The 25,222-nt window shown below is 39.5% G+C and overlaps 3 protein-coding genes and 1 long non-coding RNA gene across 7 annotated transcripts; 3 read left to right on the top strand and 1 right to left on the bottom strand.

The window, feature by feature from the left end:
- Positions 1-643: 643 nt before the first annotated feature.
- Positions 644-5,245, top strand: pdlim1 (PDZ and LIM domain 1 (elfin)). 2 transcript variants are annotated; one of them, XM_084667122.1, is made up of 8 exons: positions 644-935; positions 1,129-1,240; positions 1,837-1,988; positions 2,161-2,245; positions 3,112-3,296; positions 3,429-3,571; positions 3,793-3,910; positions 4,616-5,245. In XM_084667122.1, the coding sequence occupies exons 2-8, from the start codon at positions 1,148-1,150 to the stop codon at positions 4,800-4,802; spliced, it is 963 nt and encodes a 320-aa protein (XP_084523248.1). In that variant the 5' UTR covers positions 644-935; positions 1,129-1,147; the 3' UTR covers positions 4,803-5,245. The 2 variants fall into 2 exon arrangements, with proteins under 2 accessions (XP_084523248.1, XP_084523246.1); XM_084667120.1 differs by lacking the exon at positions 644-935 and having other exon boundaries at positions 972-1,240.
- Positions 5,246-9,981: 4,736 nt separating this feature from the next.
- On the top strand, positions 9,982-20,226 carry sgpl1 (sphingosine-1-phosphate lyase 1). Of its 2 annotated transcripts, none has more exons than XM_084709788.1 (14): positions 9,982-10,620; positions 13,934-14,099; positions 14,383-14,450; positions 14,929-15,076; positions 15,215-15,294; positions 15,506-15,634; positions 15,727-15,815; positions 16,044-16,152; positions 16,589-16,687; positions 16,774-16,920; positions 17,097-17,335; positions 17,434-17,580; positions 17,712-17,832; positions 17,945-20,226. In XM_084709788.1, exons 1-14 carry the CDS (start codon positions 10,609-10,611, stop codon positions 18,080-18,082), a joined length of 1,692 nt encoding a protein of 563 aa, XP_084565914.1. In that variant the 5' UTR covers positions 9,982-10,608; the 3' UTR covers positions 18,083-20,226. The 2 variants fall into 2 exon arrangements, with proteins under 2 accessions (XP_084565914.1, XP_084565913.1); XM_084709787.1 differs by lacking the exon at positions 9,982-10,620 and adding an exon at positions 13,455-13,701.
- Positions 20,227-20,506: 280 nt separating this feature from the next.
- pcbd1 (pterin-4 alpha-carbinolamine dehydratase/dimerization cofactor of hepatocyte nuclear factor 1 alpha) lies at positions 20,507-22,778 on the bottom strand. Of its 2 annotated transcripts, none has more exons than XM_084709790.1 (5): positions 22,747-22,778; positions 22,452-22,551; positions 21,439-21,570; positions 21,217-21,297; positions 20,507-21,115 (listed from the first exon to the last, which is right to left on the bottom strand). In XM_084709790.1, the coding sequence occupies exons 1-5, from the start codon at positions 22,761-22,763 to the stop codon at positions 21,023-21,025; spliced, it is 423 nt and encodes a 140-aa protein (XP_084565916.1). In that variant the 5' UTR covers positions 22,764-22,778; the 3' UTR covers positions 20,507-21,022. The 2 variants fall into 2 exon arrangements, with proteins under 2 accessions (XP_084565916.1, XP_084565915.1); XM_084709789.1 differs by having other exon boundaries at positions 22,452-22,617.
- On the top strand, positions 21,544-22,730 carry LOC146268398 (uncharacterized). Its single transcript, XR_014768874.1, has 3 exons — positions 21,544-21,777; positions 21,906-22,026; positions 22,511-22,730. It is a non-coding gene; the product is annotated as an uncharacterized LOC146268398 (long non-coding RNA).
- Positions 22,779-25,222: the final 2,444 nt, after the last annotated feature.

The raw sequence follows: 25,222 nt of genomic DNA on the forward strand, positions 1-25,222 counted from the left end.
GCACATGTTTTCATTTAATTACCTTATTGTATTAAATAGCCTAATAATGTAAGAAAACATTTCCTGTTTTGTGCAAAAGTCACCATAGAAGATGGGCATTTTGAACTTGACAGTGTCAAATGTAGGCCTATCAACATTTAGGCCTACATTTAGATACATTGACCAAGTGTGAAAATATTAAACATTTAAATTGCCGCGTTTCTGCCCCGTGGTGGCCAGCGCTGGGAGAGGAAAACAGCACAGATGAGGAAAGTGTGTGGGTAGAGTTCGGAGTTCATGACCGAGACACACTTTCTTTAGTAATATGTCTCCTCACTTTCATCAAGTAATTGTTGCTCTGTCTCTGTTCGGTGGTGATAGGAAGCGGAATAATTAAATTATGTGTTGTAATGAACTGGAACGTGAAAATAGAAGGAAATAAGGAAAATATCAATCCACCAGTCATTTTTGCATTTTAACTATGGAGGCATCTATTGAATAAATGCGTTAACTCCTCTGTTGTACACCCCCCAAAATATTGGGCTATAGTTTTCAGGCATTTTGGGCTGGTTTTGAGCACTCGTTGGGCTGGACATTTTGCTAGACCTTGCAACCGTAAGGACCGTGACTTCCTTTTCAAGCCCCAGACCAGACGGGTATCTGGCAGACGACAATAGGCCCAGACGGCAGTATAGTCAATTACGCTTATAATCATGATGATTTTATTATCCGGAAGTCATTAATAAACATGAAAAACTCGGGTTTAGCTTACAACGTGAAATAAATGCCCGTAGTAGAACTATTGCCTACTGACTCGACTACCAGCAGTCAGTGTACTTGAACTGGGGGGCATGTCTCAATCGGTTGGCTTCTATAGTTCTCTACAGCGAACTGCAGGAATTCAATTTTTGGGAGCGGCACATTCCACATCCTGGGATTTGGCTCTACCATAAATGGTAAGCTTGCATATAATACGGTGACGTAACGGTACGTCCCTAAAACAAACTAAGGCTATCGTTCTTATCAGCGTGGAAACTTCAAAAACTACTCGCCCAACTTAACCACAGGAACCGCCCCACTTCTGGTGTTAAAGTAGCTACCCTGAGTCTTGTAGAACTTCACTTTCAATACTGTACGTGTGTCCTCTAGCAGGAAGCGCAGCGAAATAATGCCTCTGCGAGTTGTCATGCAAGGTCCTGGACCCTGGGGATTTCGTCTGGTTGGTGGGAAGGATTTCGAACAACCATTGACTATCTCACGGGTAAGTGTTTGTTTAGCAGATTGTGTTGTAACCGCACTGTTCGTAGTTGAATTTTCACCTTCATGTTTGAAAGCTCTCAACTGTGTAAGGAATCTTTTCGCTGTTTTAGATAACGGTTACACGTGACACAAGCATATGGGTTTAGTCAGGGAGTCAGAACTGCAATCATTTGAAAGATATTCAACTTCTTAAAGAGTCTTAACACTTTAGGAAACAATGTAGCACGCTGTGAGTGTGAATATCGTATGAAACATGGACTGTAATACTGAAGTGAGGCGTTAGGCCCTACTACCACCATCCTCATGCTTTCACTGCCCATGTGGGTACATAAATCAACCTGGTCAATAACACCTACCTTATGGTTTTCCGGTTAAGAGTCAGATATTAATCAATATTGTAAATAAGTACATTTCACCTTGGCTTACGGTCCTGGACATTTTGGGGATGTGCATTGATCTCCTTGTGGACTTTCCCAACATCTCTGGCTTTGATATTTTTAGGGGGTTAGATCTGGAAAAGCAACCTTTATGATTTTGTTTGGAATTGATGTTTATGTTGAATAATGATGATAATAGTTGTAACGCTGTATTTTCCAGGTTACCCCAAGCAGTAAAGCTGCCCAAGCCAACCTTTGTATTGGGGATATGATCTTGGCCATAGATGGAGAAGCTACTGAACACATGACTCACCTGCAAGCACAGAACAAGATTAAGGGATGCATAGAAGAGATGGTCCTCTCTGTAGACAGGTAAGATTGTAGATGTATTGTCGACACAGTCTCAGCAGAGCAGGGTCAAACAGCAGTTTAGCAGTTGTGCCTAATTTTAATGTCCTCCATCTGATGTGCTTTTGTTTAACAATCCACAAAGCCTGGTGTGGTATATTACATGTTTGAACGTGTGTGTGTGTGGCCGTCCTAGGTCAGAATCCAAAATGTGGTCTCCGCTTTCATCTGAGGAAGGAAAGGCCAATCCCTACAAGATGAATCTTGCATCCGAGCCGCAGGTATGTCTGTCCTATTTTACCTGACATGACTCCCACCAGGAAAATCAATTAGACATTCAACTTTTAAACAAGGTGTATATACAAATACAAAATAAACCTGCACTGTCTTTAAGGATGAACTTAATCCTTGCATAAAGAAGAAGCCATACAGTATCTGGAAGTCTTTGTCGTTCAATAACAAATGCTTGGGATTTTGGCACTGCCAAAGATGATGTCATTGTTTACTTCCCAACAGGAGATATCCTAGGAGACCGTAGTTTATCAGCCAAGCTCTGACGCAGACTCAGTTCCTGCCTACTGAATGGAAAATTGAGGCCAAAGTGTGAATTCATGTAGGAAGTGTGTGATATGCTGGTCCCCAAAGCTTTCAGGGATGTGTCACATTATTGTTGCATTATGGTCACTGCTATTTAAGGAAAGCGTTTATTTTGCGTGGATTTCTGGTTGGTCTTTTTACTGCAGTTTGTCCATTTAAATGAACCATCTTGTTCATTTAAAGGTAGTAAACTAAAAATGCATTTGAGGTTGTCATATTGGCATTTTTATTTAAAATGCATTTTCAGTTGGAAGCAAAGCATCTGGCTTTGTCACAGTCTTTTGTGGTTCTGTGTGTTTAGAGTTTGCCACATTTATATTGTTGAAGCATGAGAGAGATTTGCCAGCTTTTGTTATGATCAAAATTAAATGTCCCTGGATTTTGTCAAAGAGAGCCCAAGTTGGCTGGCTAGACAGGTTTGCATGCAACTGTCACAATACATATTGCATGGGTCATAAGTAATCATGTGTCACATATAAATATATAAGATGCATTTTATTCAACATCAGGTTAAAACTCTTTACACTCTCTTCACTCCATCCACCTACAGGAGGTTAAACAAATAGGCTCCGCCCACAACAGGAGTGCTCTGCCGTTTGCTGCATCCGGTTCCAAGGTGGTCACCAATCAGTACAATAGTCCATCTGGGCTGTATTCCTCACAAAACATCAAGGATTTTAACACGACTGTGGATGATGCCAAAACCATTGCCAGTGCTAATGAGTCCGGGAGTATGTAAGCAAAGCATTTGTCATCCTCTATCCATTCACTATTTCAACATCATTTGTTTGCACAGGATAGGCTTGGTTTGGGTGCCGTTTGACTCACTTTTGTAAGTCATTAAAGTGTGTTTTAAATGCTTGATAGCCCTGATCCATCAAAGCCAGGCAGTCGCCCACCAATAGCAGCAGACTCTGAGGTGTACAAAATGCTGCAGGAGAACCAGGAGTCAGATGAGCCTCCTCGACAGTCAGCCTCCTTCATGGTGCTGCAGGAGATTTTGGAGACGGGTAACTACAGCAACACATCAAATGGCCTGCTTAAGTCCAAAGAACACATCATCAACATTTACACTAGTGTTGTGTCTAGAAACAATGTTGTCTCATGCAAATAATTCATTTGCAGTATATACAGTAAAGGTTGAGGTAAAGGTTAAAGGTTGAATCTCTCCCATACTGTGTCTGTGTTTGTGTGTGTTATCTGTGTGTCATCTGTTCTTGTTGGGTTGTAGGTGACCCTGAGAAGCCATCAGGATTCAGGAGTGTGAGACCTCCCACAACAAAAATTGGTTCATCAGTGGGAAATACAGACAAGATACCCATATGTGACAAGTGTGGATCAGGGATTGTGTAAGTACATTAGTGGTGCGCACAAGTATTTAATAAATCATTAAATCTGTAGCCAATGTATGTTTAGCTCATAGCTTCCCTTACCATGTCTATATAAAATGTTTTGAGCCTGTTGCCTTCCAAGGCCGGTGCTGACATTATTTACTATTGGTCTTTGTCTCCTCCTTGTGGTTACTTTTACAAAGCCCTTGAAGTTCAGTGTCAGTGACTGATATACTGTACAGCCATGATATAAGCATTCTGCCAACAGCTGTGCACTTGAGGGCTTGTTAACTCTTGGTTATGAAGTGTTAAGACTTTAGAGACGCTCTAAAGGAGCTTTGACATGCCTACTGTGTGACCTCCATAGAGGATTGGCTGGCACAGTTCAGTCTACATTCTTAGACAAGGTGAATTATTGTTAGGCACTCTGCAAGGACTTCCCCCTTTGTTGTTATTTTTTTATGCCTCATATGACACTGACAAATGTTTTCCCTGAATGAATTGTTTTGTAGCCGTTTGACTACATGTGTACCATAGATTGTAGATCCTTACTGGTTATTACTTAGACTAGACATACACTTGCATGTGCTTGTATTGCTTATTTTAATGTGAAAGAGAATCAGCAAGATTTACATCACAAATGCAAGTTTACAGTACATTGTATAATTAAGATGGGTTTAATCAAATCCAACCATTGAGCATGCAGTCCACTTTATTCCACAGAGGCATGGTTGTCAAGTTGAGGGACAAATTCCGTCACCCCGAGTGCTACATCTGCTCTGACTGCGAAATCAACCTGAAACAGAAGGGACATTTCTTCGTCGAAGACCAGATTTACTGTGAGAAGCACGCACGTGAGCGCATGACACCTCCTGAGGGATACGATGTGGTCACTGTCTTCCCAAAGTAAAGTGCTCATTGAACTTTGGCTCATACTGCACATCTCCATAGAGGCCCCTGAGAACAATGAAAACCAACAAAGACATTCCACCATACAATTATTCTGTCCTAATGGAAGCGTGTCTATTGTTCCATAATTCTTCAAAACTATAGCCGCTAGGCATATGTAAGACTTCATTGAGTTTTGTCATGATTATTTGCACATAAGCATTGATATTTAGAATGTTAACCAAAGAATACTATGAAATTATGATGGAACACTCACATTTATGGTGTCACATCCAGTTATGTCACCAGAATCTTAAACCAGTCTCCCTTTATTACCAGCCTTCATATTTTTTATAAAGTACTGTATTGTTTAGTTGGGTTTTTTCAGAATCAATTGGTTATTGTTAATGTACGTGGTTATTATTACTGAATAAATATTTTTAAATATTTTTTTTCAACTCAAAAGTTGGATGTTGGACTCATTACACTGTTTGTGTAGTGTCTGTGGGTTATCGTGGTCTGCCAGTAGAGGGCGTCCTATCATTAATGGCTACAAAACCCAAGCTTGAATATGATCTAGGTACGCATTGGTGGGAACACTAAATATAACGTAAGCAAGGCCGTAGCCATATAGTCAACATTAGGGGGGACGAATTACATTTTTTATGATGATTTCGGACAGGGTGCGTGGTTGCCTGTCCTAGCATATCACATTAATATTTTTATATCAATATATTGGGGGGGATATCATATTTTGACCAGATTTGATTAGTGGGGGGGATGTGTCCCCCCTATATGTATTATGATTACGGCCTTGAACGTAAGGTTTGTGATGCAGACACAAATTAATTTGTTGACCTAATTGATTCGTTTTCAATTATGGGATTTTGTGTGCCCAGGGTTTGCTGAATAAATATACACAGCCTTGTTATTTTCAAGATTATTTAATAAGGAAAACGGTATAGCCACATGCCATCTATTGACATTATATTACACAATTCATAACGGCATAAGATCATTACTAATGTATACACCTCCATAAAGATAGTTTCAATCGTGTAAAAGTGCATTCGTAGTTGATATGCAAGTGCTTATGCAAATGAATAACTAAAATTCAATTGTTTAAGAAATAGGAAAATTAATCATTGATAACCTGATTAAAACTCAAATATAACGCGATGGGGTACATGGTTGATTGTTCCATTGAAAAGATGTTTGAATTAATTTCACAATGTCCTGCATGGTCAACAAAAGGGTCGACATGTTCTGTCATGTCTGCAGTCCCATACAATGAGGATACGTTTGATGTTGAGTCCCACTCAGTCGAGAACATGCTAATGGGAGATTCCAGATTGTCAATGTGGACCTGTGACACAGGTAAGCATCCTTCACGTTGAATGTAGTTAGGAATGTGACCAAATTGATCAGCCATCCGCAAAGTCTCGGTAAGTGCCCAAATGTAATTGTGTGCAAAGCGCAAAGTTTCAATTTTGGTCAGTTTGGCATCGTCAGGCAAAGCAGGAAGGATCTTTCTTAGGACGTCCAGTGCCGAGTTAAGGTCGTGCATACGATGCCTTTCTCTGTCATTAGCCTTCACCCTGCGACTGTTCCTCCTTATGATCAAATCCCTTTTTGCTTTTAATTTCCCTTCCACACCATGACGTGCAAACTTGTCTGAGCAATTACTGAAGTTAACCAGCATACATGTTCTCGCTGATGGGACATCGAGGACTTCCATCAAATCATTGCAGAGAAACGGGGAAGGATTGTCCATCATTTCGTGTTTGTTAGCATGCTGTTCGACGGAGGCGCACAGTGATTTTGGTGTCATCCTGCAAAATACACGAAGTCATATTTTTCTGTTTAATATGAATTGCACTCTCGTGAATTCCTAAAAATATACAATAGATCAATACATTGAGAAAAGTGGGTGTAAGTTGTAAAAAAAAATATATAAAAACGGTAATACTTACTTGACAAGTGAAGCCTGGAAGAATAAGGATCGAGTATTGTGTCTTTCGCTCCTTTTACTGAGGCACTTTGAAGCCGGCTTGTCTCACGCCTGCTGGGAGCTCTATATACGTTGACAGCTGACAATGCGGAGTTGATGAGCATCTCTGTCATTTTATGCTCCCTTTATCTTATCTCTGCGCTTTGATTGCGCCTGGATCAACAGTGGCTGAGAAGTGACCAATCAGGATTTAGTCAAATGTATGTCCTCTCCAGAGTATTCTGGGTTATGTACAAGATTTAACTTACCAAGTGGTTTTCACGAACACAGTAATAAATGTTTTTTTTCCTCAAGGATATGTGATGCCAATCATCGATGAAACTAATAGCCTTCGAAATATAGGGTTATGGTGAGGGGTTGGAATTGAGAATGCTGCATCTAAACATCAAAGGAATTGTGTTTTGGATTACATTTTCAAATGTGATGTCTAATAAACTTCCAGTAATAGTCATCTAGACTATTCACATTCATGGTATTATATTTATAATTCTGAATATAAGTTCGATACTGACATTATAGTAGATGTCGTGAACATCCACACATGGCGATGTGATGCTCAATTCCGCACATGAACACCTATAAACCTATACAGTAGGCTTGTCTTTCATCCCCACGCTCAATGGGTGACATGTTCAAAGTACCCATTCTCTTCAAAAGCCTAATCAATCCTATAGGCTACAAAACTTAATTCCCAGCAGGTTAAAGAGGATCTGTTCCTAAACTCCTCTATCGAAGCAGGGAGACTAAATAGCACTTTTACGCTCAAAGTTGGTAGGTTAATCTCCGCACCAATGTGTTCACCAGAGCTGGTGATCATGAGAAGAGTGTTTAATTTATTATCTAATTCGTTTTCTACATCTCTTGAGCAATGACAACCTCATATTTAAACATAAGTATGTTGACGCACTGGTGTGCGCGATCTAAAGAAACCAGGTATTTTTATTTAAGGAGCAATACGGATAAACCATTACTTTATTGGACACGAAAAACACCATCTATAAAATGAAAGAGGTCTAAAGATGAAATGAAAAGTTAATAGGAGAGGGAAGGCTATGTACAGTGAATACTTTCACAAATCTGCTGTCAAATATTTACCTTTCGTGAGAGATTGCGCGAGAAACAGGTGTTTAGGTACGCCACGTTACGCATGGGGCTAACATATAAACAGTAATTGAAAAAGAGAAACGTGCAGTGGGTGGTGACAGGACAAAGGGTCTGGCTCTTTGTCCTGTAAATAAAAGCTTCATTTATGCCTAGATGTAAGAATGTCTCTCTGCGCTATGACATCTCCAAAGTAACCATTGTCGCCAAGAAGTCTAGGGCGCAGTATATTCTTGTAATCTTTTTAGTTATTTTTGTATATATCTTTATTATCAGAATGCATGTTCCCTATTTTGTGAATGACAAAATAATGTGGCTTTACAGTAGGCTATACTTTGATGTTACCTGCAAGGTAACACAAAAGCACTCCTTAACTTTCTATCCAAATATGTATTTTGGCAGCTACCTGATAACCATATGCTTTCAATAAAATGGACAAATATCCCGGTGAGATAGGAGATGCTGTCTTGCTGTTATAAAAGGCACAAAAAGTCTAAAGTAAACGAAATATTACCGCTTTACAAATAATCATTTGATGCCAAATCTATATTCGGATATCATGGACAGGTGTGAGTTTGAAGCTGTCAGTCTCATTCCTTGATTTTTATCAGCATAGTGTAGTGTCCTGCTTGTTATGCAAAGTATGGGCAAACATAGACTCCCAGTTGCTGTGGAAATAGTAGATATCGGGACAGAGTTGGTTGGAAAGTGATTTAACAATATTTAACAATAAACTGAGCGTGCTTGTGAGCAGGTGATACCTGCCGGAGTCTCCTGATTAATACTTCCTCTACTACCCCACTTTACAATCTGTTGTAATTATTTATTAAACGAAATCTATTTATTATTATTTTAGCAAACAGAAGTACCAGGTGGGGCTTTATTTTCGTCTTCAGCTTTTGTTTGAAGGACGTTTTGAGAGGGCAATCAAAGTCTAAAAACTCGCTGACCAGATTGTTGCCATCCATTTGTTCGAAACTAGCGGCGAACCCATTGAATTTGTCCCTCTCTTGTTCAGACACGTAAAAGGCTGCACATAAAGAAGAAAAGGGAAACTTCCCTCTGAGAAAGAAAAACATCTTAAAAACATTTAATTACAACCCGGATGCCATATGTACACCTCTTGTGAAAACTCCCAACAATGTCTCTTTCTTTAGAAAATAAAAAAGTGCGCCTTTGGAGACGCGTGCGCTTTGGAGAGGTATGCGCATCGTGACCAGAATGACCCTGAGCACACTTCATGCAAGAAGTAATTCAATTTTAATGTGCTTTAGAGTTTCTTTTTCACAGTCTATGTATTGTGTTCTAAAAAGTAAGCTTTTGATGACAATATACACCAATTATCGCGGAATAGCAAACAGACCGGTGCTTGAACTTCTTTGTATTCTTTGGATCCCACAAATGAATACCTTTATTTTGTCTACTTTTATTGATTTTAGGTCTTGTTGCTTTTAATTAGATTAAATATGTTTATGATTGCAAGTATTTACCCCTCAATACTCAACTCAACAATTAAAAATAATTTATTTCTTTACTGTCTTTAGTTCTAACGGTGCTGTGTTTGCTTTCCATCTATAGATAGAAATTAAAGACTGAATAGATGGTTTCTGTTCGCAGCGGCTTATTCCGGACACTTGCAACAAAGTGTACCTCATCAAAATAAATCATAAAATGCATGAATAGTTTGCTGTCTATGTCAATTATAAAATGAACTAGGCTACAACACTCTTAAACCTTAAAATGAAGTCAAGTCAATCTAGCATAGCTTGGACATATAGATTTGACATGATAGAGCAACTATGTAAGAAGCATTTAAATAATATTATGTTAATAATGTTTGCTCATTTGAAAATGATTACCAAGGTAAAAGGAAGAAACATAAATGAACTCACACCTTGGTCAGTGTAGATACAAAATAAAATTAATTCGTTAAGAAGGATTGATGCTAATGTAAGTTGCCTGATGCAACCCAATGATAATTGGTGGACTAGCAAAATTCTGAATGAAGGCATCCTCAGAATTTTTTTTATTTTAACTTCACAGAAATAATCTTATATTCGTCTAGAATGACAATGGTTGTATTGCTTATCCATTATAAACAATACCTCTCATACTATGTGAAATGTGCTTGTATAATAACCTAGACAACCTAGGACACAAAATTCCTTGTCTGTTTTTTGTTAATAGCTCTTCTTAAGGTCTCCTTAGTAATTTAAGTCTTTAAATAGTCACGCCTGTTTATGTCAGACAGGCCTGTGTCAGGCAACGGTGCGCGTCATCGGTATAGCCCCTTTGCAAGCGCTCGGGGGCACTGTTGTGTTGATCCGACGGATGAAAACATTTAGCGTCAGTGCCTATGCGACGAAAGTGCTTTGGTAAGTACTACGTTTGCTGCTGTCTAAATATGCAACCATGCTGCCATTGTGCCTGATCTTTACAGTGTTCAAACGGCAGTTCCAGTACAATTTTGTCCATCCAGCGATTGCATCTCAGTTAAAAATCTACAGTGGTGTAGTCAGTGCATAATACTACGCAACGATTTCATAACAGACACCACTCTCAGTTGTAAGACACTTCCTGAATGTAGGTGCCGATTGTCTTGATATGTTGATTGTATCCTTGGAAGGTTAGCATGCAATAGGCCTACATATAATTTTAAGGGTATCCAGTTAAGAAGATAATTTGAAGATAGCAGTTTGACGGCTTGACACCTACCATGGACTATTGGGTAAGTTAATTTTGTCAAACTGAAGCTGACGGTATTTTCTTTGCTATTGAAAAGAAAGTGACGGCTTTGATGTTTTATGGTCTCTAGGCAACTGTAGGCTGCTCTGTTGATCGATCTTTATTTTTAATCCCACATGTATTCCAAACTGGAAGTGTATCAAACACTAATCGAAGGGATACACTCCTGAAAGTCACATTTAAGACGCGAATACAACCTGTCAGATTGAAGGAAGTTTGATAGTCAAATCTAAGAGATGCCCAGTTTAGACCAACCGCTACCTGTTTTTTTAAATAAGTGCAACAATTGCTTAGTGAACAGACTACGTTTGATTCTTTAACTATACCAGGGTTTAAATTATTTCCGAAATCACAGTCATAAATAGCTAGTATCCGACACCAAAATGCTGCCACAGACCGATCTGGCTCACATGGAAACGCAACAATTAAGATTTTCTTTCAGAAAAAGAAAACAAATAAACAAGAATGTTTTCTGAAGAATTCAAGTAGAGATGGTTGTATAGAGGTTTATACACGGAGACTTATATAGTATGCCATCTGTCCTGCCAACAATGTATATGGTTAGACTTCCTGTCCAACTCATACATTCAGGAAGTACTAACAAAGCACTAACAAAGCAGTGTACTTTGGCCATTGGAAATATGTTTTCATCAGCATCAGAGTCCATAAACTAGTAGAATAGATGTAGAAGCTGAGATGTATTTATAGCTATATTGGGCAACTTTGTGTTTATAATCCTAAATTCTACAATAAATTCAACTAAACCAAGGCCTTGTCATTCATGAGTCCATTCCCTAACAGTAGATATCAGGACTCCTTGTCAGAATAACATGCTCTCAAACTGGTTTGGTGGGGTTAACTAAGCAGAGCAATGAAAAACATGTCATGCAACCTGCTATGTTGTCAGGCTATGTGGCCCTGATGCTTTCCTGCAGCAGCTTTTTCACACACAGTACATTTCCATAAGAAATATGACCTCCCCTTAGAGACAACAAAGGTCCCCTTACAGAATAGGCGGCTCCTTGAGGGAATTGTAAGGGCCTAGGCATCCAAACAACAATAGAGAGAAACTTTGCCCTGGAATTGCTTTTTGTTACAATGCAAAGATGGCATCCAAGGTGTTGTAATATCCAGAGAACGCTATTCAGATCAACTGTTTGAAAGTTCTCTAAAATGTTGTATAACTTAGCTTACGTGACAAATGTTCTGTATGTGTTGCAACAGTTTCCCATACTTGCCTTTTGCCCTTTTGAAAGATAACAGTTTAATCTTTCCAAATTATGATAAATATTATGAAGATTTAAATGGACAAGGTTTTTCAATCCTACATATTAAATATGTTAACAATTGCTTCTCCACTGTACAGTAGTTTTATATAATTAGGGGAATGTCTGATTGTCATAAAATACCATTGTTATGTGATATCAGTGAAAGTGGAGAAAGTAGCCAGTCAGGCAAGATACCACGTCATGGATTGTTTCAAGGAAACTATCTGGATCACAGGCTTGTAGATATTGGCTTTTAAAGGGTTCATGTAATTATACACTGCCTGGCCCCAAAAAAGTCACATACTAATATTTAATTCTGTCCAGAGCTGCATTAATTTTTCACCAAGATCTTGTATTGATGATGGGAGAGTTGGACCACTGCGCAAAGTCTTCTTCAGCACATCCCAAAGATTCTCAATGGGGCTAAGGTCTGGACTCTGTGGTGGCCAATCCATGTGTGAAAATTATGTCTCATGCTCCCTGAACCACTCTTTCACAATTTGCGCCCGATGAATCCTGGCATTGTCATCTTGGAATATGGCCGTGCCATCAGGGAAGAAAAAATCCATTGATGGAATAACCTGGTCATTCAGTATATTCAGGTAGTAAGCTGACCTCATTCTTTGGGTGCATAACATTGCGGAACCTAGACCTGACCAACTGCAGCAACCCCAGATCATAGTTCTGCCCCCACAGGCTTGTATGGTAGGCACAAGGCATGATGGGTGCATCGCTTCAGCTGCCTCTCTTCTTACCCTGATGCACCCATCACTCTGGAACAGGGTAATTCTGGACTCATCAGACCTGACCTTCTTCCATTGCTCCTGAGTCCAATCCGTTGGACAGTGCTTTTCCAATTTTAGTAGTTTCAGCAAACTCCTTAGATGTTTTCTTTGCTTGGACAATAATTCTGAAAGAGATTAACATATTTTTCACGACCACAGGATGTGTCCTTCGACATGGTTGTTTAAGAAATGAGAAGCTACTCACTGCATCAGTTAGGGTTAAATAACTTGCCAGCTTAAACATAATCACCCATGCAGTAATTATCCAATGGGAGGCTCTTACCTATTTGCTTAGTTCAATCCAGGTAGTGACTTTTTGGGGGTCCAGGCAGTGTATATTTATCCATCAGTGAGATTTAATGTAAAGCCTCTGCTTAGATAATCATTCCTTTTATGTGTTAAGTATTGCATCAGGTTCGTTTGTGTAAGTATCAAGAGTTTTTTAAGGTAGTTCTGTGGACCTTAAACTTGTCTTAATCTGATAACTACTACAGTTTAGTAATACAATCTTTTTTTGTTATCAAGTGGTCCATCACGTCCACAGAGATAAAAGTACCATTAAAGATGTATGTATAAATGTTTATTGCATTTACTAAAGTACATATTACATGAATCATTAACTCAGGCACAATACACAGGTTTGCATTTTACTACAAATATACTATTAGCTATATACTTACTTTTATCCACTACCGTTTGATACTAAAGGTGCTGACAAGCTATAAAATCTTACAATACAGTATAATTATAGCGTTGAATTGTTTCAGAGGAAACGTGTCCCAGAAGTTGACCCACCTTCTTTAGATATTCTAATTCTGATGAAAGAGGGAGGAGTCTGAGGATAGGATCGAGTCAGCAGACTATTTTCTCTCCTACTCACAGACAAGGAACCGCAACCTATCAGTATAGCGACAAACTGACAGGTTCATCTACTCAGTCTTGTTTATTTAATCTTCAACCATAGTACAGAGAGTGAAATTGGAGTATATCAGGATGACAGAAGTTTCCATAGTAAGTTATATTGTTTATATAGCGTCATTACACTGTAATTGCATTGGTTATAAAATAAACCAACCTTGTGGTTCTAAAAAAGTAAAGCTTTGTATTTTTTAAATGCTATTTAAAATGTGTTTGGAACATCAAGTCTTGTCCTTTGTAAGTTTCATTCCTCACATGAATGAATGAATGAATATCAGCTTTTTTACAATTTAGCATTAGCAACATCATTATTTTTGGTTTCCAGAGTGCCTTGGAGGTGTATAAGGAGATGCTACTTTTGTACCTGGAGGAAGGCAAGCAGCTGGTCAACACTCGCTGTGAGGAGTTGGAGCCATGGCAGATCATTGGAGCTACACTTATTTCCACACTGGGGGCAGTCTGGCTCAAAGGCTTTCTCTTTCAGCAAGAAAGTAAGCACTTTTAAATCTTCAAAGTCTGAGATGAGACACACAAATTGGGACTCTTAATATGACAGTTGAATAATACGTATTGTAACGTTTTGTACTTTGTGCTAGGACGACGACAGCTTCTTCATGATATGATTTGATAGGATAGACACAGTTTCAATTTTGTAAAATCTTGTCTTCCCCCTTTTCATTTGTCTTAACCACCACACGCCGATGTCTCATGTCTTGTGGCTTTATGTCTAGCAGCATTTCAAAACCGCTTTTTTCCCCCCATTGTGGTCATTAGGCCTCACATCCCGAATCAAGAAGCAGTGCTTTCAAATCATCAGAAAAATACCATTTGTTGGCACATCAGTAAGTACTTTTTTTTCTTGTTTGCTGCATATATGCTCTGGCACCTTCTTTTGAAGAAGTTGTGAGTCATCCTTGTGTTGGCGTGGAGAGGGGGAACAGAAGGGGGGGGGAGACCTTTGACAGACTTTACATCATGGACTTGGGATAATGTAGGGTTACTCTTGGCCATTATACCACTGTCTCACTCAGCATAGTCACATTTTGACTGAATAGTTTCACTCAGCTTATTCCCGTAGACCAAATATCTGTCTATTCTATTAGTCACAACCTACTTTGACCAAATGTAAGGTTCTTGTTTTGCACATTGATTTAAATGATTTTCAAGTTGCTGACTACGTGAAACATTTGTCAAGATAATATTCGTCCTTAACTGCCATAAGCATTCTTCCTTTCCATATCCAACTGCTTTTCTTGGGAGAATGTGTGTGTTATATTTGATGTATTTCATGTGACTCCAGTGCCCATTTCTTTGTGACAGATTCAGACCCAGCTTAACAAGGCCCTGGATGACATGTCTGTGAGCCTTTGTACCCTGAAGGAGGGCATGAGCTACACCAAACAACTGCCCGCCAAAGGCCTGAAGCATGAAGAGGTCCTAGACAGGATCAAAGAGTACCAGTCACTGAGTAAGTCCAGGAGAACCGTTTTAAGTTTTTCTCTGTATGAACCCTGTCAAAATGCAGCCTACTGTACTGTTGTTGGGGGTGTATTCATGTGCAGTGTGACGTGTAATAATTTGAATCATCGGTGTCTGCTCCCGACAGATGAGGTGGACTGGGAGAAGGGGAAGGTATCAGGTGCAGTCTACTGGGGAGATGAGAACCTCACCAAACTTCTAGTGAAGGTATATTGTTTTTAATGCTTTGTTTAGAAATAGAAATGGGACACATAAATAAATGTTTCAATCAATACAGGTCGCTACAGTTGGGATGATATTTAACAGTCTATATAACAAAATTAACTGAACAGAACTGACCAGTGTGTATCCAATAAAAACCACATTTTTGGTTAATCAAATAATTGTATCTTTTATCTTAATTTGATCTTGTCCATAGGTATATGGTGATTTTGCATGGAGCAACCCACTTCATCCAGACATCTTCCCCGGTGTCAGGAAGATGGAAGCAGAAGTTGTGAGAATGACATGTTCTCTCTTCCATGGTGGGCCCAATTCCTGCGGCGCAGTAAGTGTTCATGCAGCACTTCCTCATTGAGTGTCTCATTAGATCAACAATTCAGAGGCCTGGAAAATAATACATGTTTCTTGAATGACAAGGTAACCTCAGGAGGAACCGAGAGTATACTGATGGCCTGCAAGGCCTACAGAGACATGGCATATGAGCGTGGCGTGAAACACCCTGAGATGTAAGTTCAATCTAAATGTTGACCACCGTCCATTTGTATTGTTTTAAACAAAGTAATCCTGGCATGCCATCTTGTGCAACAATGTTTCCAGTTTCAGCTGTCCTTGGAAAAATATAACAATCTGTTAAATATACAAAAACAATTTTTAATCTGGCTAGGCTGTAATATTCACCAAACCAACATTTAAAGTATTTGCGCTACTATTTTTCCCACACCCCCACTTTAAAGCATTGCTCCAGTTAGTGTGCATGCAGCCTTTGACAAAGCAGCAAACTACTTCGGAATGAAGTTGGTTCACATACCCCTGGATAAGAAGACGATGAAAGTGGATGTTAAGGTGCAAATATTTATTGACCTCCCTTGAAATAAGGCCCTTATTTTACCAGCCAATTTTAAGTAGCCCTACAAGTCTACCACTTAGGTTAGAATAGGTTATAGGGTTGAAATAGGTTTTATGTGCATTTAGGGTTAGTATAGTGTATTATTTATTGTTATCTGTAATTTAGGAAGTTTTAGTATTAGGGTTAGTATAGTCAATTATTTATTGCTATCTGTATATTTTGGAAGTTTCACTTATTTAAGCTCAGCATAGATGTAAATTATGTTCTGTGTACTTATATGTTATGTTATGCCAGGTGCTTGCGTTGTCTTGTCTTAAGAATTTCAGTGCCCAGTCTGACCTTGTGTTGTTCCGTGTACCTGACAAATTAAAGACTTGAACTTGAACAAGTACTTCAGTTATGGTAATCCTCTTCTGGTTTGGGTTTGTGTAGGCCATGAAGAGAGCCATCGGTAGGAACACTGCCATGCTTGTGTGCTCGGCCCCACAGTTCCCCCATGGAGTCATGGATCCTATTGAGGAAGTAGGAAAGGTAAAGAGTCATCAATCTTTCAACTACACATATACATGTAGAAGGGGAAGACATCTTTTTTTTACTCTGCCTCACCTGTCCCTTAGCTGGCTCAGCAATACAACCTCCCCCTGCATGTGGACGCATGCTTAGGAGGATTCCTCATCGTGTTCATGGCAAAGGCTGGCTTCAAGCTGGCTCCATTTGACTTCAGGGTTAAGGGAGTGACCAGCATTTCAGCAGACACACACAAGGTATGAAGACCATCAGGACTGCACTTTACAGCTTTCATGGCTCTATACTGTGAAATTTGATCTATGTAATCAATTACCTTTTCTTTAAGTTTTTTTTTTTTAATAAGTAACATTTTAATGGGTAACATTGTAGATTGTATTGACTGGCTCTTGTGTCTGACCCTCCTACTCCCCAGTATGGCTATGCCCCTAAAGGATCCTCAGTGATCCTCTACAGTGACAAGAAATTTCGACACTACCAGTACTTCGTAGCCCCGGACTGGCAGGGGGGTATTTATGCCTCCCCATCGGTGGCAGGGTCCCGGCCTGGTGGCATCATTGCGGCATGCTGGGCCACCATGATGCACATAGGAGAGAGTGGCTACGTAGAAACTACCAGGAAGATCATTGAGACAACACGCACTATCAAGATGCGGTAAGATACTCAGTCGTTAATGTCAGTTAATGTAATTTATTTTGATGCTTTCAATCATCTCAAACCTAAAAGTTGTTTCAATCTCAATTCCTTGACAGAGTCAGTAAGATACAGGGACTGTTTGTGTTCGGCGATCCGGAAGTGTCTGTGGTGGCATTGGGTTCTGATGTCTTTGACATCTTCCGTCTATCTAACGCACTGACATCTAAGGGTTGGAATCTGAACACACTACAGTTCCCATCAAGGTTTGGAATAAAACATAATTAGATAATTGTATCATAAAGAATACTTGTAATAATAATTCCAGTATATTGAGTTCCAACTGATTCTCTGTGTCAAGACCGGAATTGTAACATTTTTTTGTGTGGAACCACAGCATCCACATTTGTGTGACAGTACTGCACACACAGCTAGGTGTGGCTGACCAATTCATCAATGACGTGGCTGAGCAGGTGGATGTTATAATGCAGAACCCAAATGAGAAGACCACTGGAATGGTAAGTTTTCTAGTAACAGAGGGTTTTAAAGGAATTTAAAGGATCTCTAAATTAAATCTCTTTAAATTAGTATCTCCATGTAACCCATCTTTCTGTTGCTTTATCTTTGTAGGGAGCTATCTACGGCATGGCCCAGTCCATCCCTGACAGGTCCATGGTGACTGAAATTTCCAGAGGCTTCCTAGACTGCCTCTACAGCACAGAGGTGGCCAAGACTAGCCACATGAATGGAAATGGAAAGGCGCACTAAGCCTTGATTGGATCTGCTATGGCCTGAACCCCCCATCAACACTGGGTTATGAGCTCCCTCTCACTTTGGTTTGCTTGCCAACATCACTTAACGGTTGCCTTATACGGCCCACCTGTAACACACTTGCCCATTTTCAAAGAAGAAGGCACAAGCCATGTTTTAAAGATAGGGGAGTGAAATTGTTGAAATCCCTTTTAAGGCACAGAGAAGGTATGGCTTAAACCACTTAGATGATGTCCCTGTGATTATTTTTCATGTCATAGCATCATGTGTGTGTTTCTTTAACTATACAGTACTCAACTGTTTTATTTACAAACTTGATTTAATTTTAGTCTTGTCAGTATTTAGGTAACAGCTTAAAACATTTTTATATACCATTATACAAGTACATTAATTACTATATTACGTATTACTAACTCATATGAATGTCGACTGAATGTCTAAAATATTGATAATGGGTCATCTATTTTCCATTTTGAATACCACGAAAATTTCAGCATGCCAATAGATTTACTATAATACGCTTTAGATATCTGAACCCATAAGGGAAACCTCTACTGCCCCAGTCTTCAAAACCAGATGTTTAATTACCTACAGTATAAATGGTTAAAGTACAGTGGTTAGAATGATCTTACTATAAGATTACAGTTGAATTTACAATCAAAAACGAATCAAGCGCTTGTATTGTTCAATATGGAAACATGCAAGGACCACAATCCTTTTTTTTTTCTTTTTTTTAAACAAGTACTTCCCCAGGTACTTATTGATTTAATAACTTAACTGTAGTTGATCCTATGGGACTATTTGGTTTTTACTGTAGAGTGATCCCTGCAAAGGCCATACTAAATAGTAAACTAGACATTATGTATTTAGAACTCCTCTTACTTGAGGATTCATAAATCTTTGCTATGTTTGTTTACCAGTGGTTTAGGAGCAGAAATACAGAATGTAATACAAATTATATTCTGTGTATAGTTGCAATACAAATACACATTTTTTTGTTTGCACTGTAGGTTATTCATTAAGTTCTCTACTAATTGTATCTACCTCAGTTTCTGTTCAATGCAAATGTGTTGCTTAATTAACAACTTAACTTGCATTTATATGTAAGGATTCTCAATCCCAGTCTGTTTAGCAGTATTTAACTTTTTCAACCAAAATGTTAATGCGCGGCAATTGTTCTGAAATGCAATGATACTGGGAGGAAACGGTTTTGCAGCACTTAATTCCCTAATTTAACACCAAAATAACCTCTACAGCTCTCCCAAATGCTTTTCCATTTGTGCTCAAAGACAAACTAATGCTTTAGCGTTTTTGTTTTCCCTTTGTGTAGCACATGTTTGTACAACCATTACTTTCTGGCATGGAAGGGAGAGCAAGAAAGGAATTAGTCCAACATTTATCATAATACTGAATGATGATTTGATGACCTTAATCAAAACTATAGTTCCCAAGACTTTACTGTGTGTGACCACTGTTTTTCATCATTTTAATCTGTCATCAATGTTCATGCTGTGGGGAGGCACATGCATTAGCTGAGCTCTAATGCAGGACTCAGTCTCTTGTAAATGGTCCCTACTCTCACTGACCCATTTGTCACTTTAAAAACATTGATAGATTCCAGCTTTAATCAGTGTGTGATTAAAAAGCAATGATAAAAAACAGGTAGGGCAGGTTAATCCCCAAGTCATGGAGCTAAAAATGATGTAATTCATGCATATGTAGGAAATAAGTGTCTTTAGTGAGAGTTTGGTGGAGCCATTTATGGGGAATTGTCCACTAACATGTTCCACAATGACCAAGAGGGGAATTTTAAATACTCTATAGCACACCTAATGCAAACATGTTATTAACTCGAACTGTTCTGTGTCAGCACTTTAATTGCTGCTTACCACACCAGAATATCTAGATTGTCATGAAACAGCTGTTTGATATCTATGGCACAATGTTCACATTCATAAGTAGCATTCACCTGTATGCCTTCAGAGGCCAGATTGATGAGGGCTATTGGGTAATGGCAGTGTTTAGATCAGCCTCAGGGATTTGGCTTCATAACATCAAGCCCAGTAAGGTCCAGTGCTCTTTTATACATGTAAATGTTGTTCCTTGAAATATATAAATAAATTTTGTGGAAAATGTAAAAATATAGTCGTCATGTGGTTGATACAAATACATTTGTTACAGAATTGTCTTCCTGTGAATTGTATATTTTAGAACAATTGTTGCTCCAATAGTTTAGTTACAATCGGAAAATGCTTCCAAAAGGTGTTTCCTCTGTAAAACAATTTAAATTGTGTACACACAGATGTGGTACTTCTGAACAGCTACATTGCTGTAGGAATGAATTCACTATGACAGAAATGGTTTACAGCCTACAGGTTTATGAAGTTTCTTTCAGATACAAATTAATTGACAAACAACTAGTTTTTCTGAACTCTTTATTTGCTCTTACTACATCAGTAACTGGTCAGTTTAAACAAACACTGGGCACAGACATGACATCGAACAGACTAGAAAGGCACTGGGAAAGGTTGTGAACACAGTTTATGAAAGCCACTGGAATGAACATGAATGACTGGAATGAACTAAGAATTGTATTCTAGCCTTTTCTTTTTTTATTTCACTGAACTTCAGGTTGAAGAACAAAAATGTTTGGTATGCTATTATATCATTCTTTCATGATTTCCATCCCCTTAAAGCCTGTCCACAAACGTTCACTGAACCGCAATAAGGCTTTTAAAACATATCTGCTATACAATATATTTTACATTGAAACAAGACCTGTAAAACATTCTCACATATTCATTTTGATCCCAAAGGGGTCTTTTCAATGTGTAATGTTTTCATTAGAATGAACATGAACTAGTCTTTAGGCTCTGACAGAGTCTCAGTTGAAGTGACTGATGCTGGCCAACCGAAATGTAAGTCTATGGGTTGGGCTCAAAGGACAGACGCTTGGTCGATGAATGTTGCCAAGGTGATGTCTCGCTGGGAAAGCCCCCCACAGTCATGTGTGCTGAGTGTGATCTGGACCTGGTGGAGGGGAGCAAAGGAAAATGAGAACTTGTATGCTTCGTCTTACAGGTATTGTTGCTTAACCTTAGAATCAGACTTAGAACCATGTAAGTATGTACCTTATTATATACATTGAACCACTCAGGATGATGGTCCATCTTTTCAGCTTGTAGTGCCACCCTGGACATAAATCCAAATGCCTGAAAGAGAAAAACAACTTTAACGCATGTGTCATGACGTCCTTAGTTAAAAGCACACTGTGCTATAGGCCACTATAAAATACCACATTCAGCGTTAGCACTTCATCATGCACCAGAATGAATCGTGTCAGCCAGTCTGACCTGGTTGAAGTCTTTGAAGAGGAACTCCTTGTAGATTGCATCCCTCTCCACCACCTCTACCCACTGGGCATTGCGTAGCAGAGGTAAGAGGTGCTCTCTCTCCTCCTCACTCAGGCCCTGGATCTTACTGGCCTGGAGGAGCAGAGGGGCAGTTTCACCATCGCTAGCTGTGATTGGTTTAGGAGAACCCCATCTGGAAGTAATTATGTTTTGCATTCTTGATTTAAGACATGGGGCTGGGGAGGGAGTGATCTCTCTCCTGATCACTTCAATGGAATTCCACAGTCTTTTTGCACATGGTTTAAGAATCATATGACTCATTTCTGTTGATCCTAAAAGGTAAGATACATCACGGAAGATAGAGCCATTTGACTTCAGTTATTTATCACGTAGCTTTTACTACCCAATCACACACTACAAAGTACTTAAAATCATGATATTTTGACATTTTATTGCAACATCAACAGCGGGCAAATACAACGTTTCCAACCCCGAAAGGACCTCCAATGCTTTGAAGCAGAGAGGTCCAGAGCAAACATATGTCACAATGAAGCCTGGACTGTTGATAAAGGGCAATGACATCAACAGGTATCATAGCAACATAATCTTCTGTATCAAATTTGGGGGACACAGATGCACACGCACACTAAGACGATATAAACCTCATCCATTTAGTAGCTAGCCACATTTGCTCGTTGAACACAATTTGCATATCGTCTTTCTTGAAACAAAACTGTAATTCGTTTAGAATGTCGTTCTTCAAATACTACTTATTATGGGAGTTGATTTATTTTGGTCGTGCAAAACGTAGACTGCATAATTCTTTATGAAATCAAGCTTACTGATTTGAACAGATTGCTCTGTGCTATAAAATATTATCAATTGCTTCATCTTGACCTATAAACTCGTGGTAGGGCAACAGCTGTGTGTCTGATAGAAAACAAGCATACTTGGCTCTGCATATCCCTCTAGTCAGTTGGTTTATACAGACATAGCAAAGGCAGTGTACTTACCATGCTTGTAGATAGTGTACACACTACACAGGGAAACTGAGGGTTGTGCTCTCTTCCAGCTTCTCTTGCACTGAGCCAATCTTCTATAACAGCCGAGCAGCTGCAACACAGAGCCGAAGGTCCTGTTGAGCTGCCCATGCAGAAGCCTGAAGAGAAATACGCATCGCTGCAAACAGCAACCACTCTCAGTATGCACGGCAATAATCATAAATCCTCTACTGCTGCCAGTAACGACATTTAGCTATCTGATCCACTGAAAGGAAATTAAAAAATATATATTGAATGACAATGCTACCTGAAAATTGCTTTCATTGAGGGAACTGTCTTCTCTAGTTGGTATCCTCCAATAACCAGCGATGAGCACTCAGATTAATTTAAAGGAACAATAGGTACGTTTTTTTTTTTTGATTTTTGTTGTTGTTGCCCCCTATAGCCTAATTATGTATAACTGACATTAGTAACACAGGCCGCTCAGTGCCAGTGGAACGCCAACTCCACAGAGGTTCCACTGTCAGCTACTTTCCAGCAATCCGTTTTCGACAAGGCGTGTTTTCCTCTTTCATATTGTCTTATTTTGTAGAACCATTCAAACTCGAGCTGTAGGAAAGTTTGGAAGTTGACACAAGTAGCCTATTAGGGGTGCTGTTTCTCAATTCCCTATGTAGATAAATGTTACCTACTGCAGCTTTAAGAGAGCCCCAATGTTGAGTGGTCTGTCACTGGTTATGCTCCAGTGCGTGTCAGAGGTTAATGAGTTGCTCTACAGTGAGATTACCCTTGTGAACTCTGTCACAGGCTGCGCTCAGAGGAATTAACTGGTTAATGAAATGAAAAGGAGAGGATGTGACATGGATTTAGCTTAAATGGCTGACTGAATGGGCAAATGACTATGATGCTTCAGCGATTCGTTGTTTGGGGACTGATGTGCAAACATTATGTCTGGACTGTTAGCAAATTATAATGCAGTTCAGATTGGTAGCTACTGAGTGTCAGCAATTTGTCCTGGCTGAAACAGATATCATCTAGCTATAGGCCTACCTGAAATGATCTTTCTGCGTTTGACTATTATCATATAGTAGCCTATATAAACCCTTGCCTCCTCCCTTTCCATTTGGAGACGTGCTAGCCTTACTTGAGTACGTGCAGCACCACCCGTTTTCTCACTAAATTATGTCACAAAGTATTCAAAAGGAAGGTGTGCCGTTAGATGCACGGCTTCCATGAGAGGCATCCCCCCCTGCAGCGCGCGGGAACCATTCGGAATCAAAAAGTGAAGGATTTCGTCTTGATATCGCAACCAAGCCCACCCTACGCGCAGGCTAGCTACATTAAAATGGCATGGCTGTGAACCAATACATGAAGAGCCATGTGAAATACTTTGAACTAAACAAAATACATTTATTTTGGTAATCATAGCTGGGGACTGGGGTATATTTACTCTGAATGCGACGTTATGGTGCAAGAACGTTGGTTTGCGTTCGTTACTAGGCTATACGGAATGACGAGTTTTAAGGATTTTGTGTTGAGAATAACATCTGTTATTAGATAACCGACATTCTTCTCTTGAATTCTATAACAAAGAAAGTATAATTTGAGACATCGGTCTCCCCTCCGTTTGGTTGCATTAACACGAAATCCTTCACTTTTGGATTCCGAGTGGTTCGTGCGCACTCCCGCGAGGGGGGTGCCTCTCAAGAAAGCCGTGCATCTGATGGCACAACAAGACACCCATGGGCAGCTTGCCAATCCCAAAGCCCAGAACAGAACAGAACTCCAAACAAATACAACACTATCCAAACGATACGCCCTCACTCCAACTCTCAAAACAAACGGGGGTATTCCAGATAGCAGGTTTTACTAAAAACCCTGAATTGGGCAACCCTAAAATGAGGTAACCTCTGGGTTTTCCGTTCCAGAAAGAGAGGTAAGGAAAACGTTTGTTAAGTGTCCATGGTAACTAACTCTGTGAACCTATCCCCTATGGTTTGAAGGAACATGGGAAACTGAACAGTGTATTAACATGAACAATGGTCAAAGTAAGGTTAAATAAAATAAACATTTAATAACATTGCAAATAAATGAAATCAATTACGAGGCAAACATGATACAAAATGAAGGTTAACTTACCTACTCTACCATGATTATTGTAAACCAGAGAGAGAAAGCAAGAGGTGAGGAAGGTGGGACAAGCCAGAGCTGAGATCTGAAGAGCTGAAGGTCTCAAGAGATCAAGAATCCACAGAACAAAGCTCCACAATTCGTTTTATACCCAAGAACAACCAATCACACCACAATCTTGACCCATACTTATTAAAATATGACTAGCAATGTTACAGTGGGGGGTCAGTGGGGGGTCAGATGCCTGAGCGGTTAGGGAGATGGGCCATTAATCAGAAGGTTGTTGGTTCGATTCCTCGTCGTGCCAAATGACGTTGTGTCCTTGGGCAAGGCACTTCACCCTACTTGCCTCGGGGAGAATGTCCCTGTACTTACTGTAAGTCGCTCTGGATAAGAGTGTCTGTTAAATGACTAAATGTAAATGTACATTAAGTTACACAATGAGGTGTGAAAGCCATCAAGTTGAGACTAAGCACACCATCTCTTGATCAGTGTTTGGCACTTGCTTCATGAGATGCAGTTTGTACAGCTCATCTGGTAACTGGGAATACATGAGATTACATTAAATTCCACAGTTCCTCATGCAGAATTCACCTGTGATTAAGTGAACATCTCACTGTGTACAGCATCCATGCTCTGTTGTCTCCTCCGTC

This window comes from Hypomesus nipponensis, chromosome 11 (genome assembly GCF_054491055.1).
Source record: "Hypomesus nipponensis isolate SF chromosome 11, ASM5449105v1, whole genome shotgun sequence".
NCBI classification, from domain to species: domain Eukaryota; kingdom Metazoa; phylum Chordata; class Actinopteri; order Osmeriformes; family Osmeridae; genus Hypomesus; species Hypomesus nipponensis.

What these genes read in the sequence shown, in the direction of transcription:
- pcbd1 (XM_084709789.1), bottom strand. An exon ending in GTACACTATCTACAAGCATG is followed by an intron (nt 21,571 to 22,451) that starts GTAAGTACACTG and finishes CTGCTCCTCCAG; the next exon opens with GCCAGTAAGATCCAGGGCCT. An exon ending in TCTTCAAAGACTTCAACCAG is followed by an intron (nt 21,298 to 21,438) that starts GTCAGACTGGCT and finishes TTTCTCTTTCAG; the next exon opens with GCATTTGGATTTATGTCCAG.
- pdlim1 (XM_084667122.1), top strand. Translation starts at nt 1,148, where the DNA reads ATGCCTCTGCGAGTTGTCATGCAAGGTCCTGGACCCTGGGGATTTCGT. An exon ending in ATGGTCCTCTCTGTAGACAG is followed by an intron (nt 1,989 to 2,160) that starts GTAAGATTGTAG and finishes TGGCCGTCCTAG; the next exon opens with GTCAGAATCCAAAATGTGGT. An exon ending in AAGTGTGGATCAGGGATTGT is followed by an intron (nt 3,911 to 4,615) that starts GTAAGTACATTA and finishes TTTATTCCACAG; the next exon opens with AGGCATGGTTGTCAAGTTGA.
- sgpl1 (XM_084709787.1), top strand. An exon ending in TACCATTTGTTGGCACATCA is followed by an intron (nt 14,451 to 14,928) that starts GTAAGTACTTTT and finishes TCTTTGTGACAG; the next exon opens with ATTCAGACCCAGCTTAACAA. An exon ending in TCACCAAACTTCTAGTGAAG is followed by an intron (nt 15,295 to 15,505) that starts GTATATTGTTTT and finishes TCTTGTCCATAG; the next exon opens with GTATATGGTGATTTTGCATG.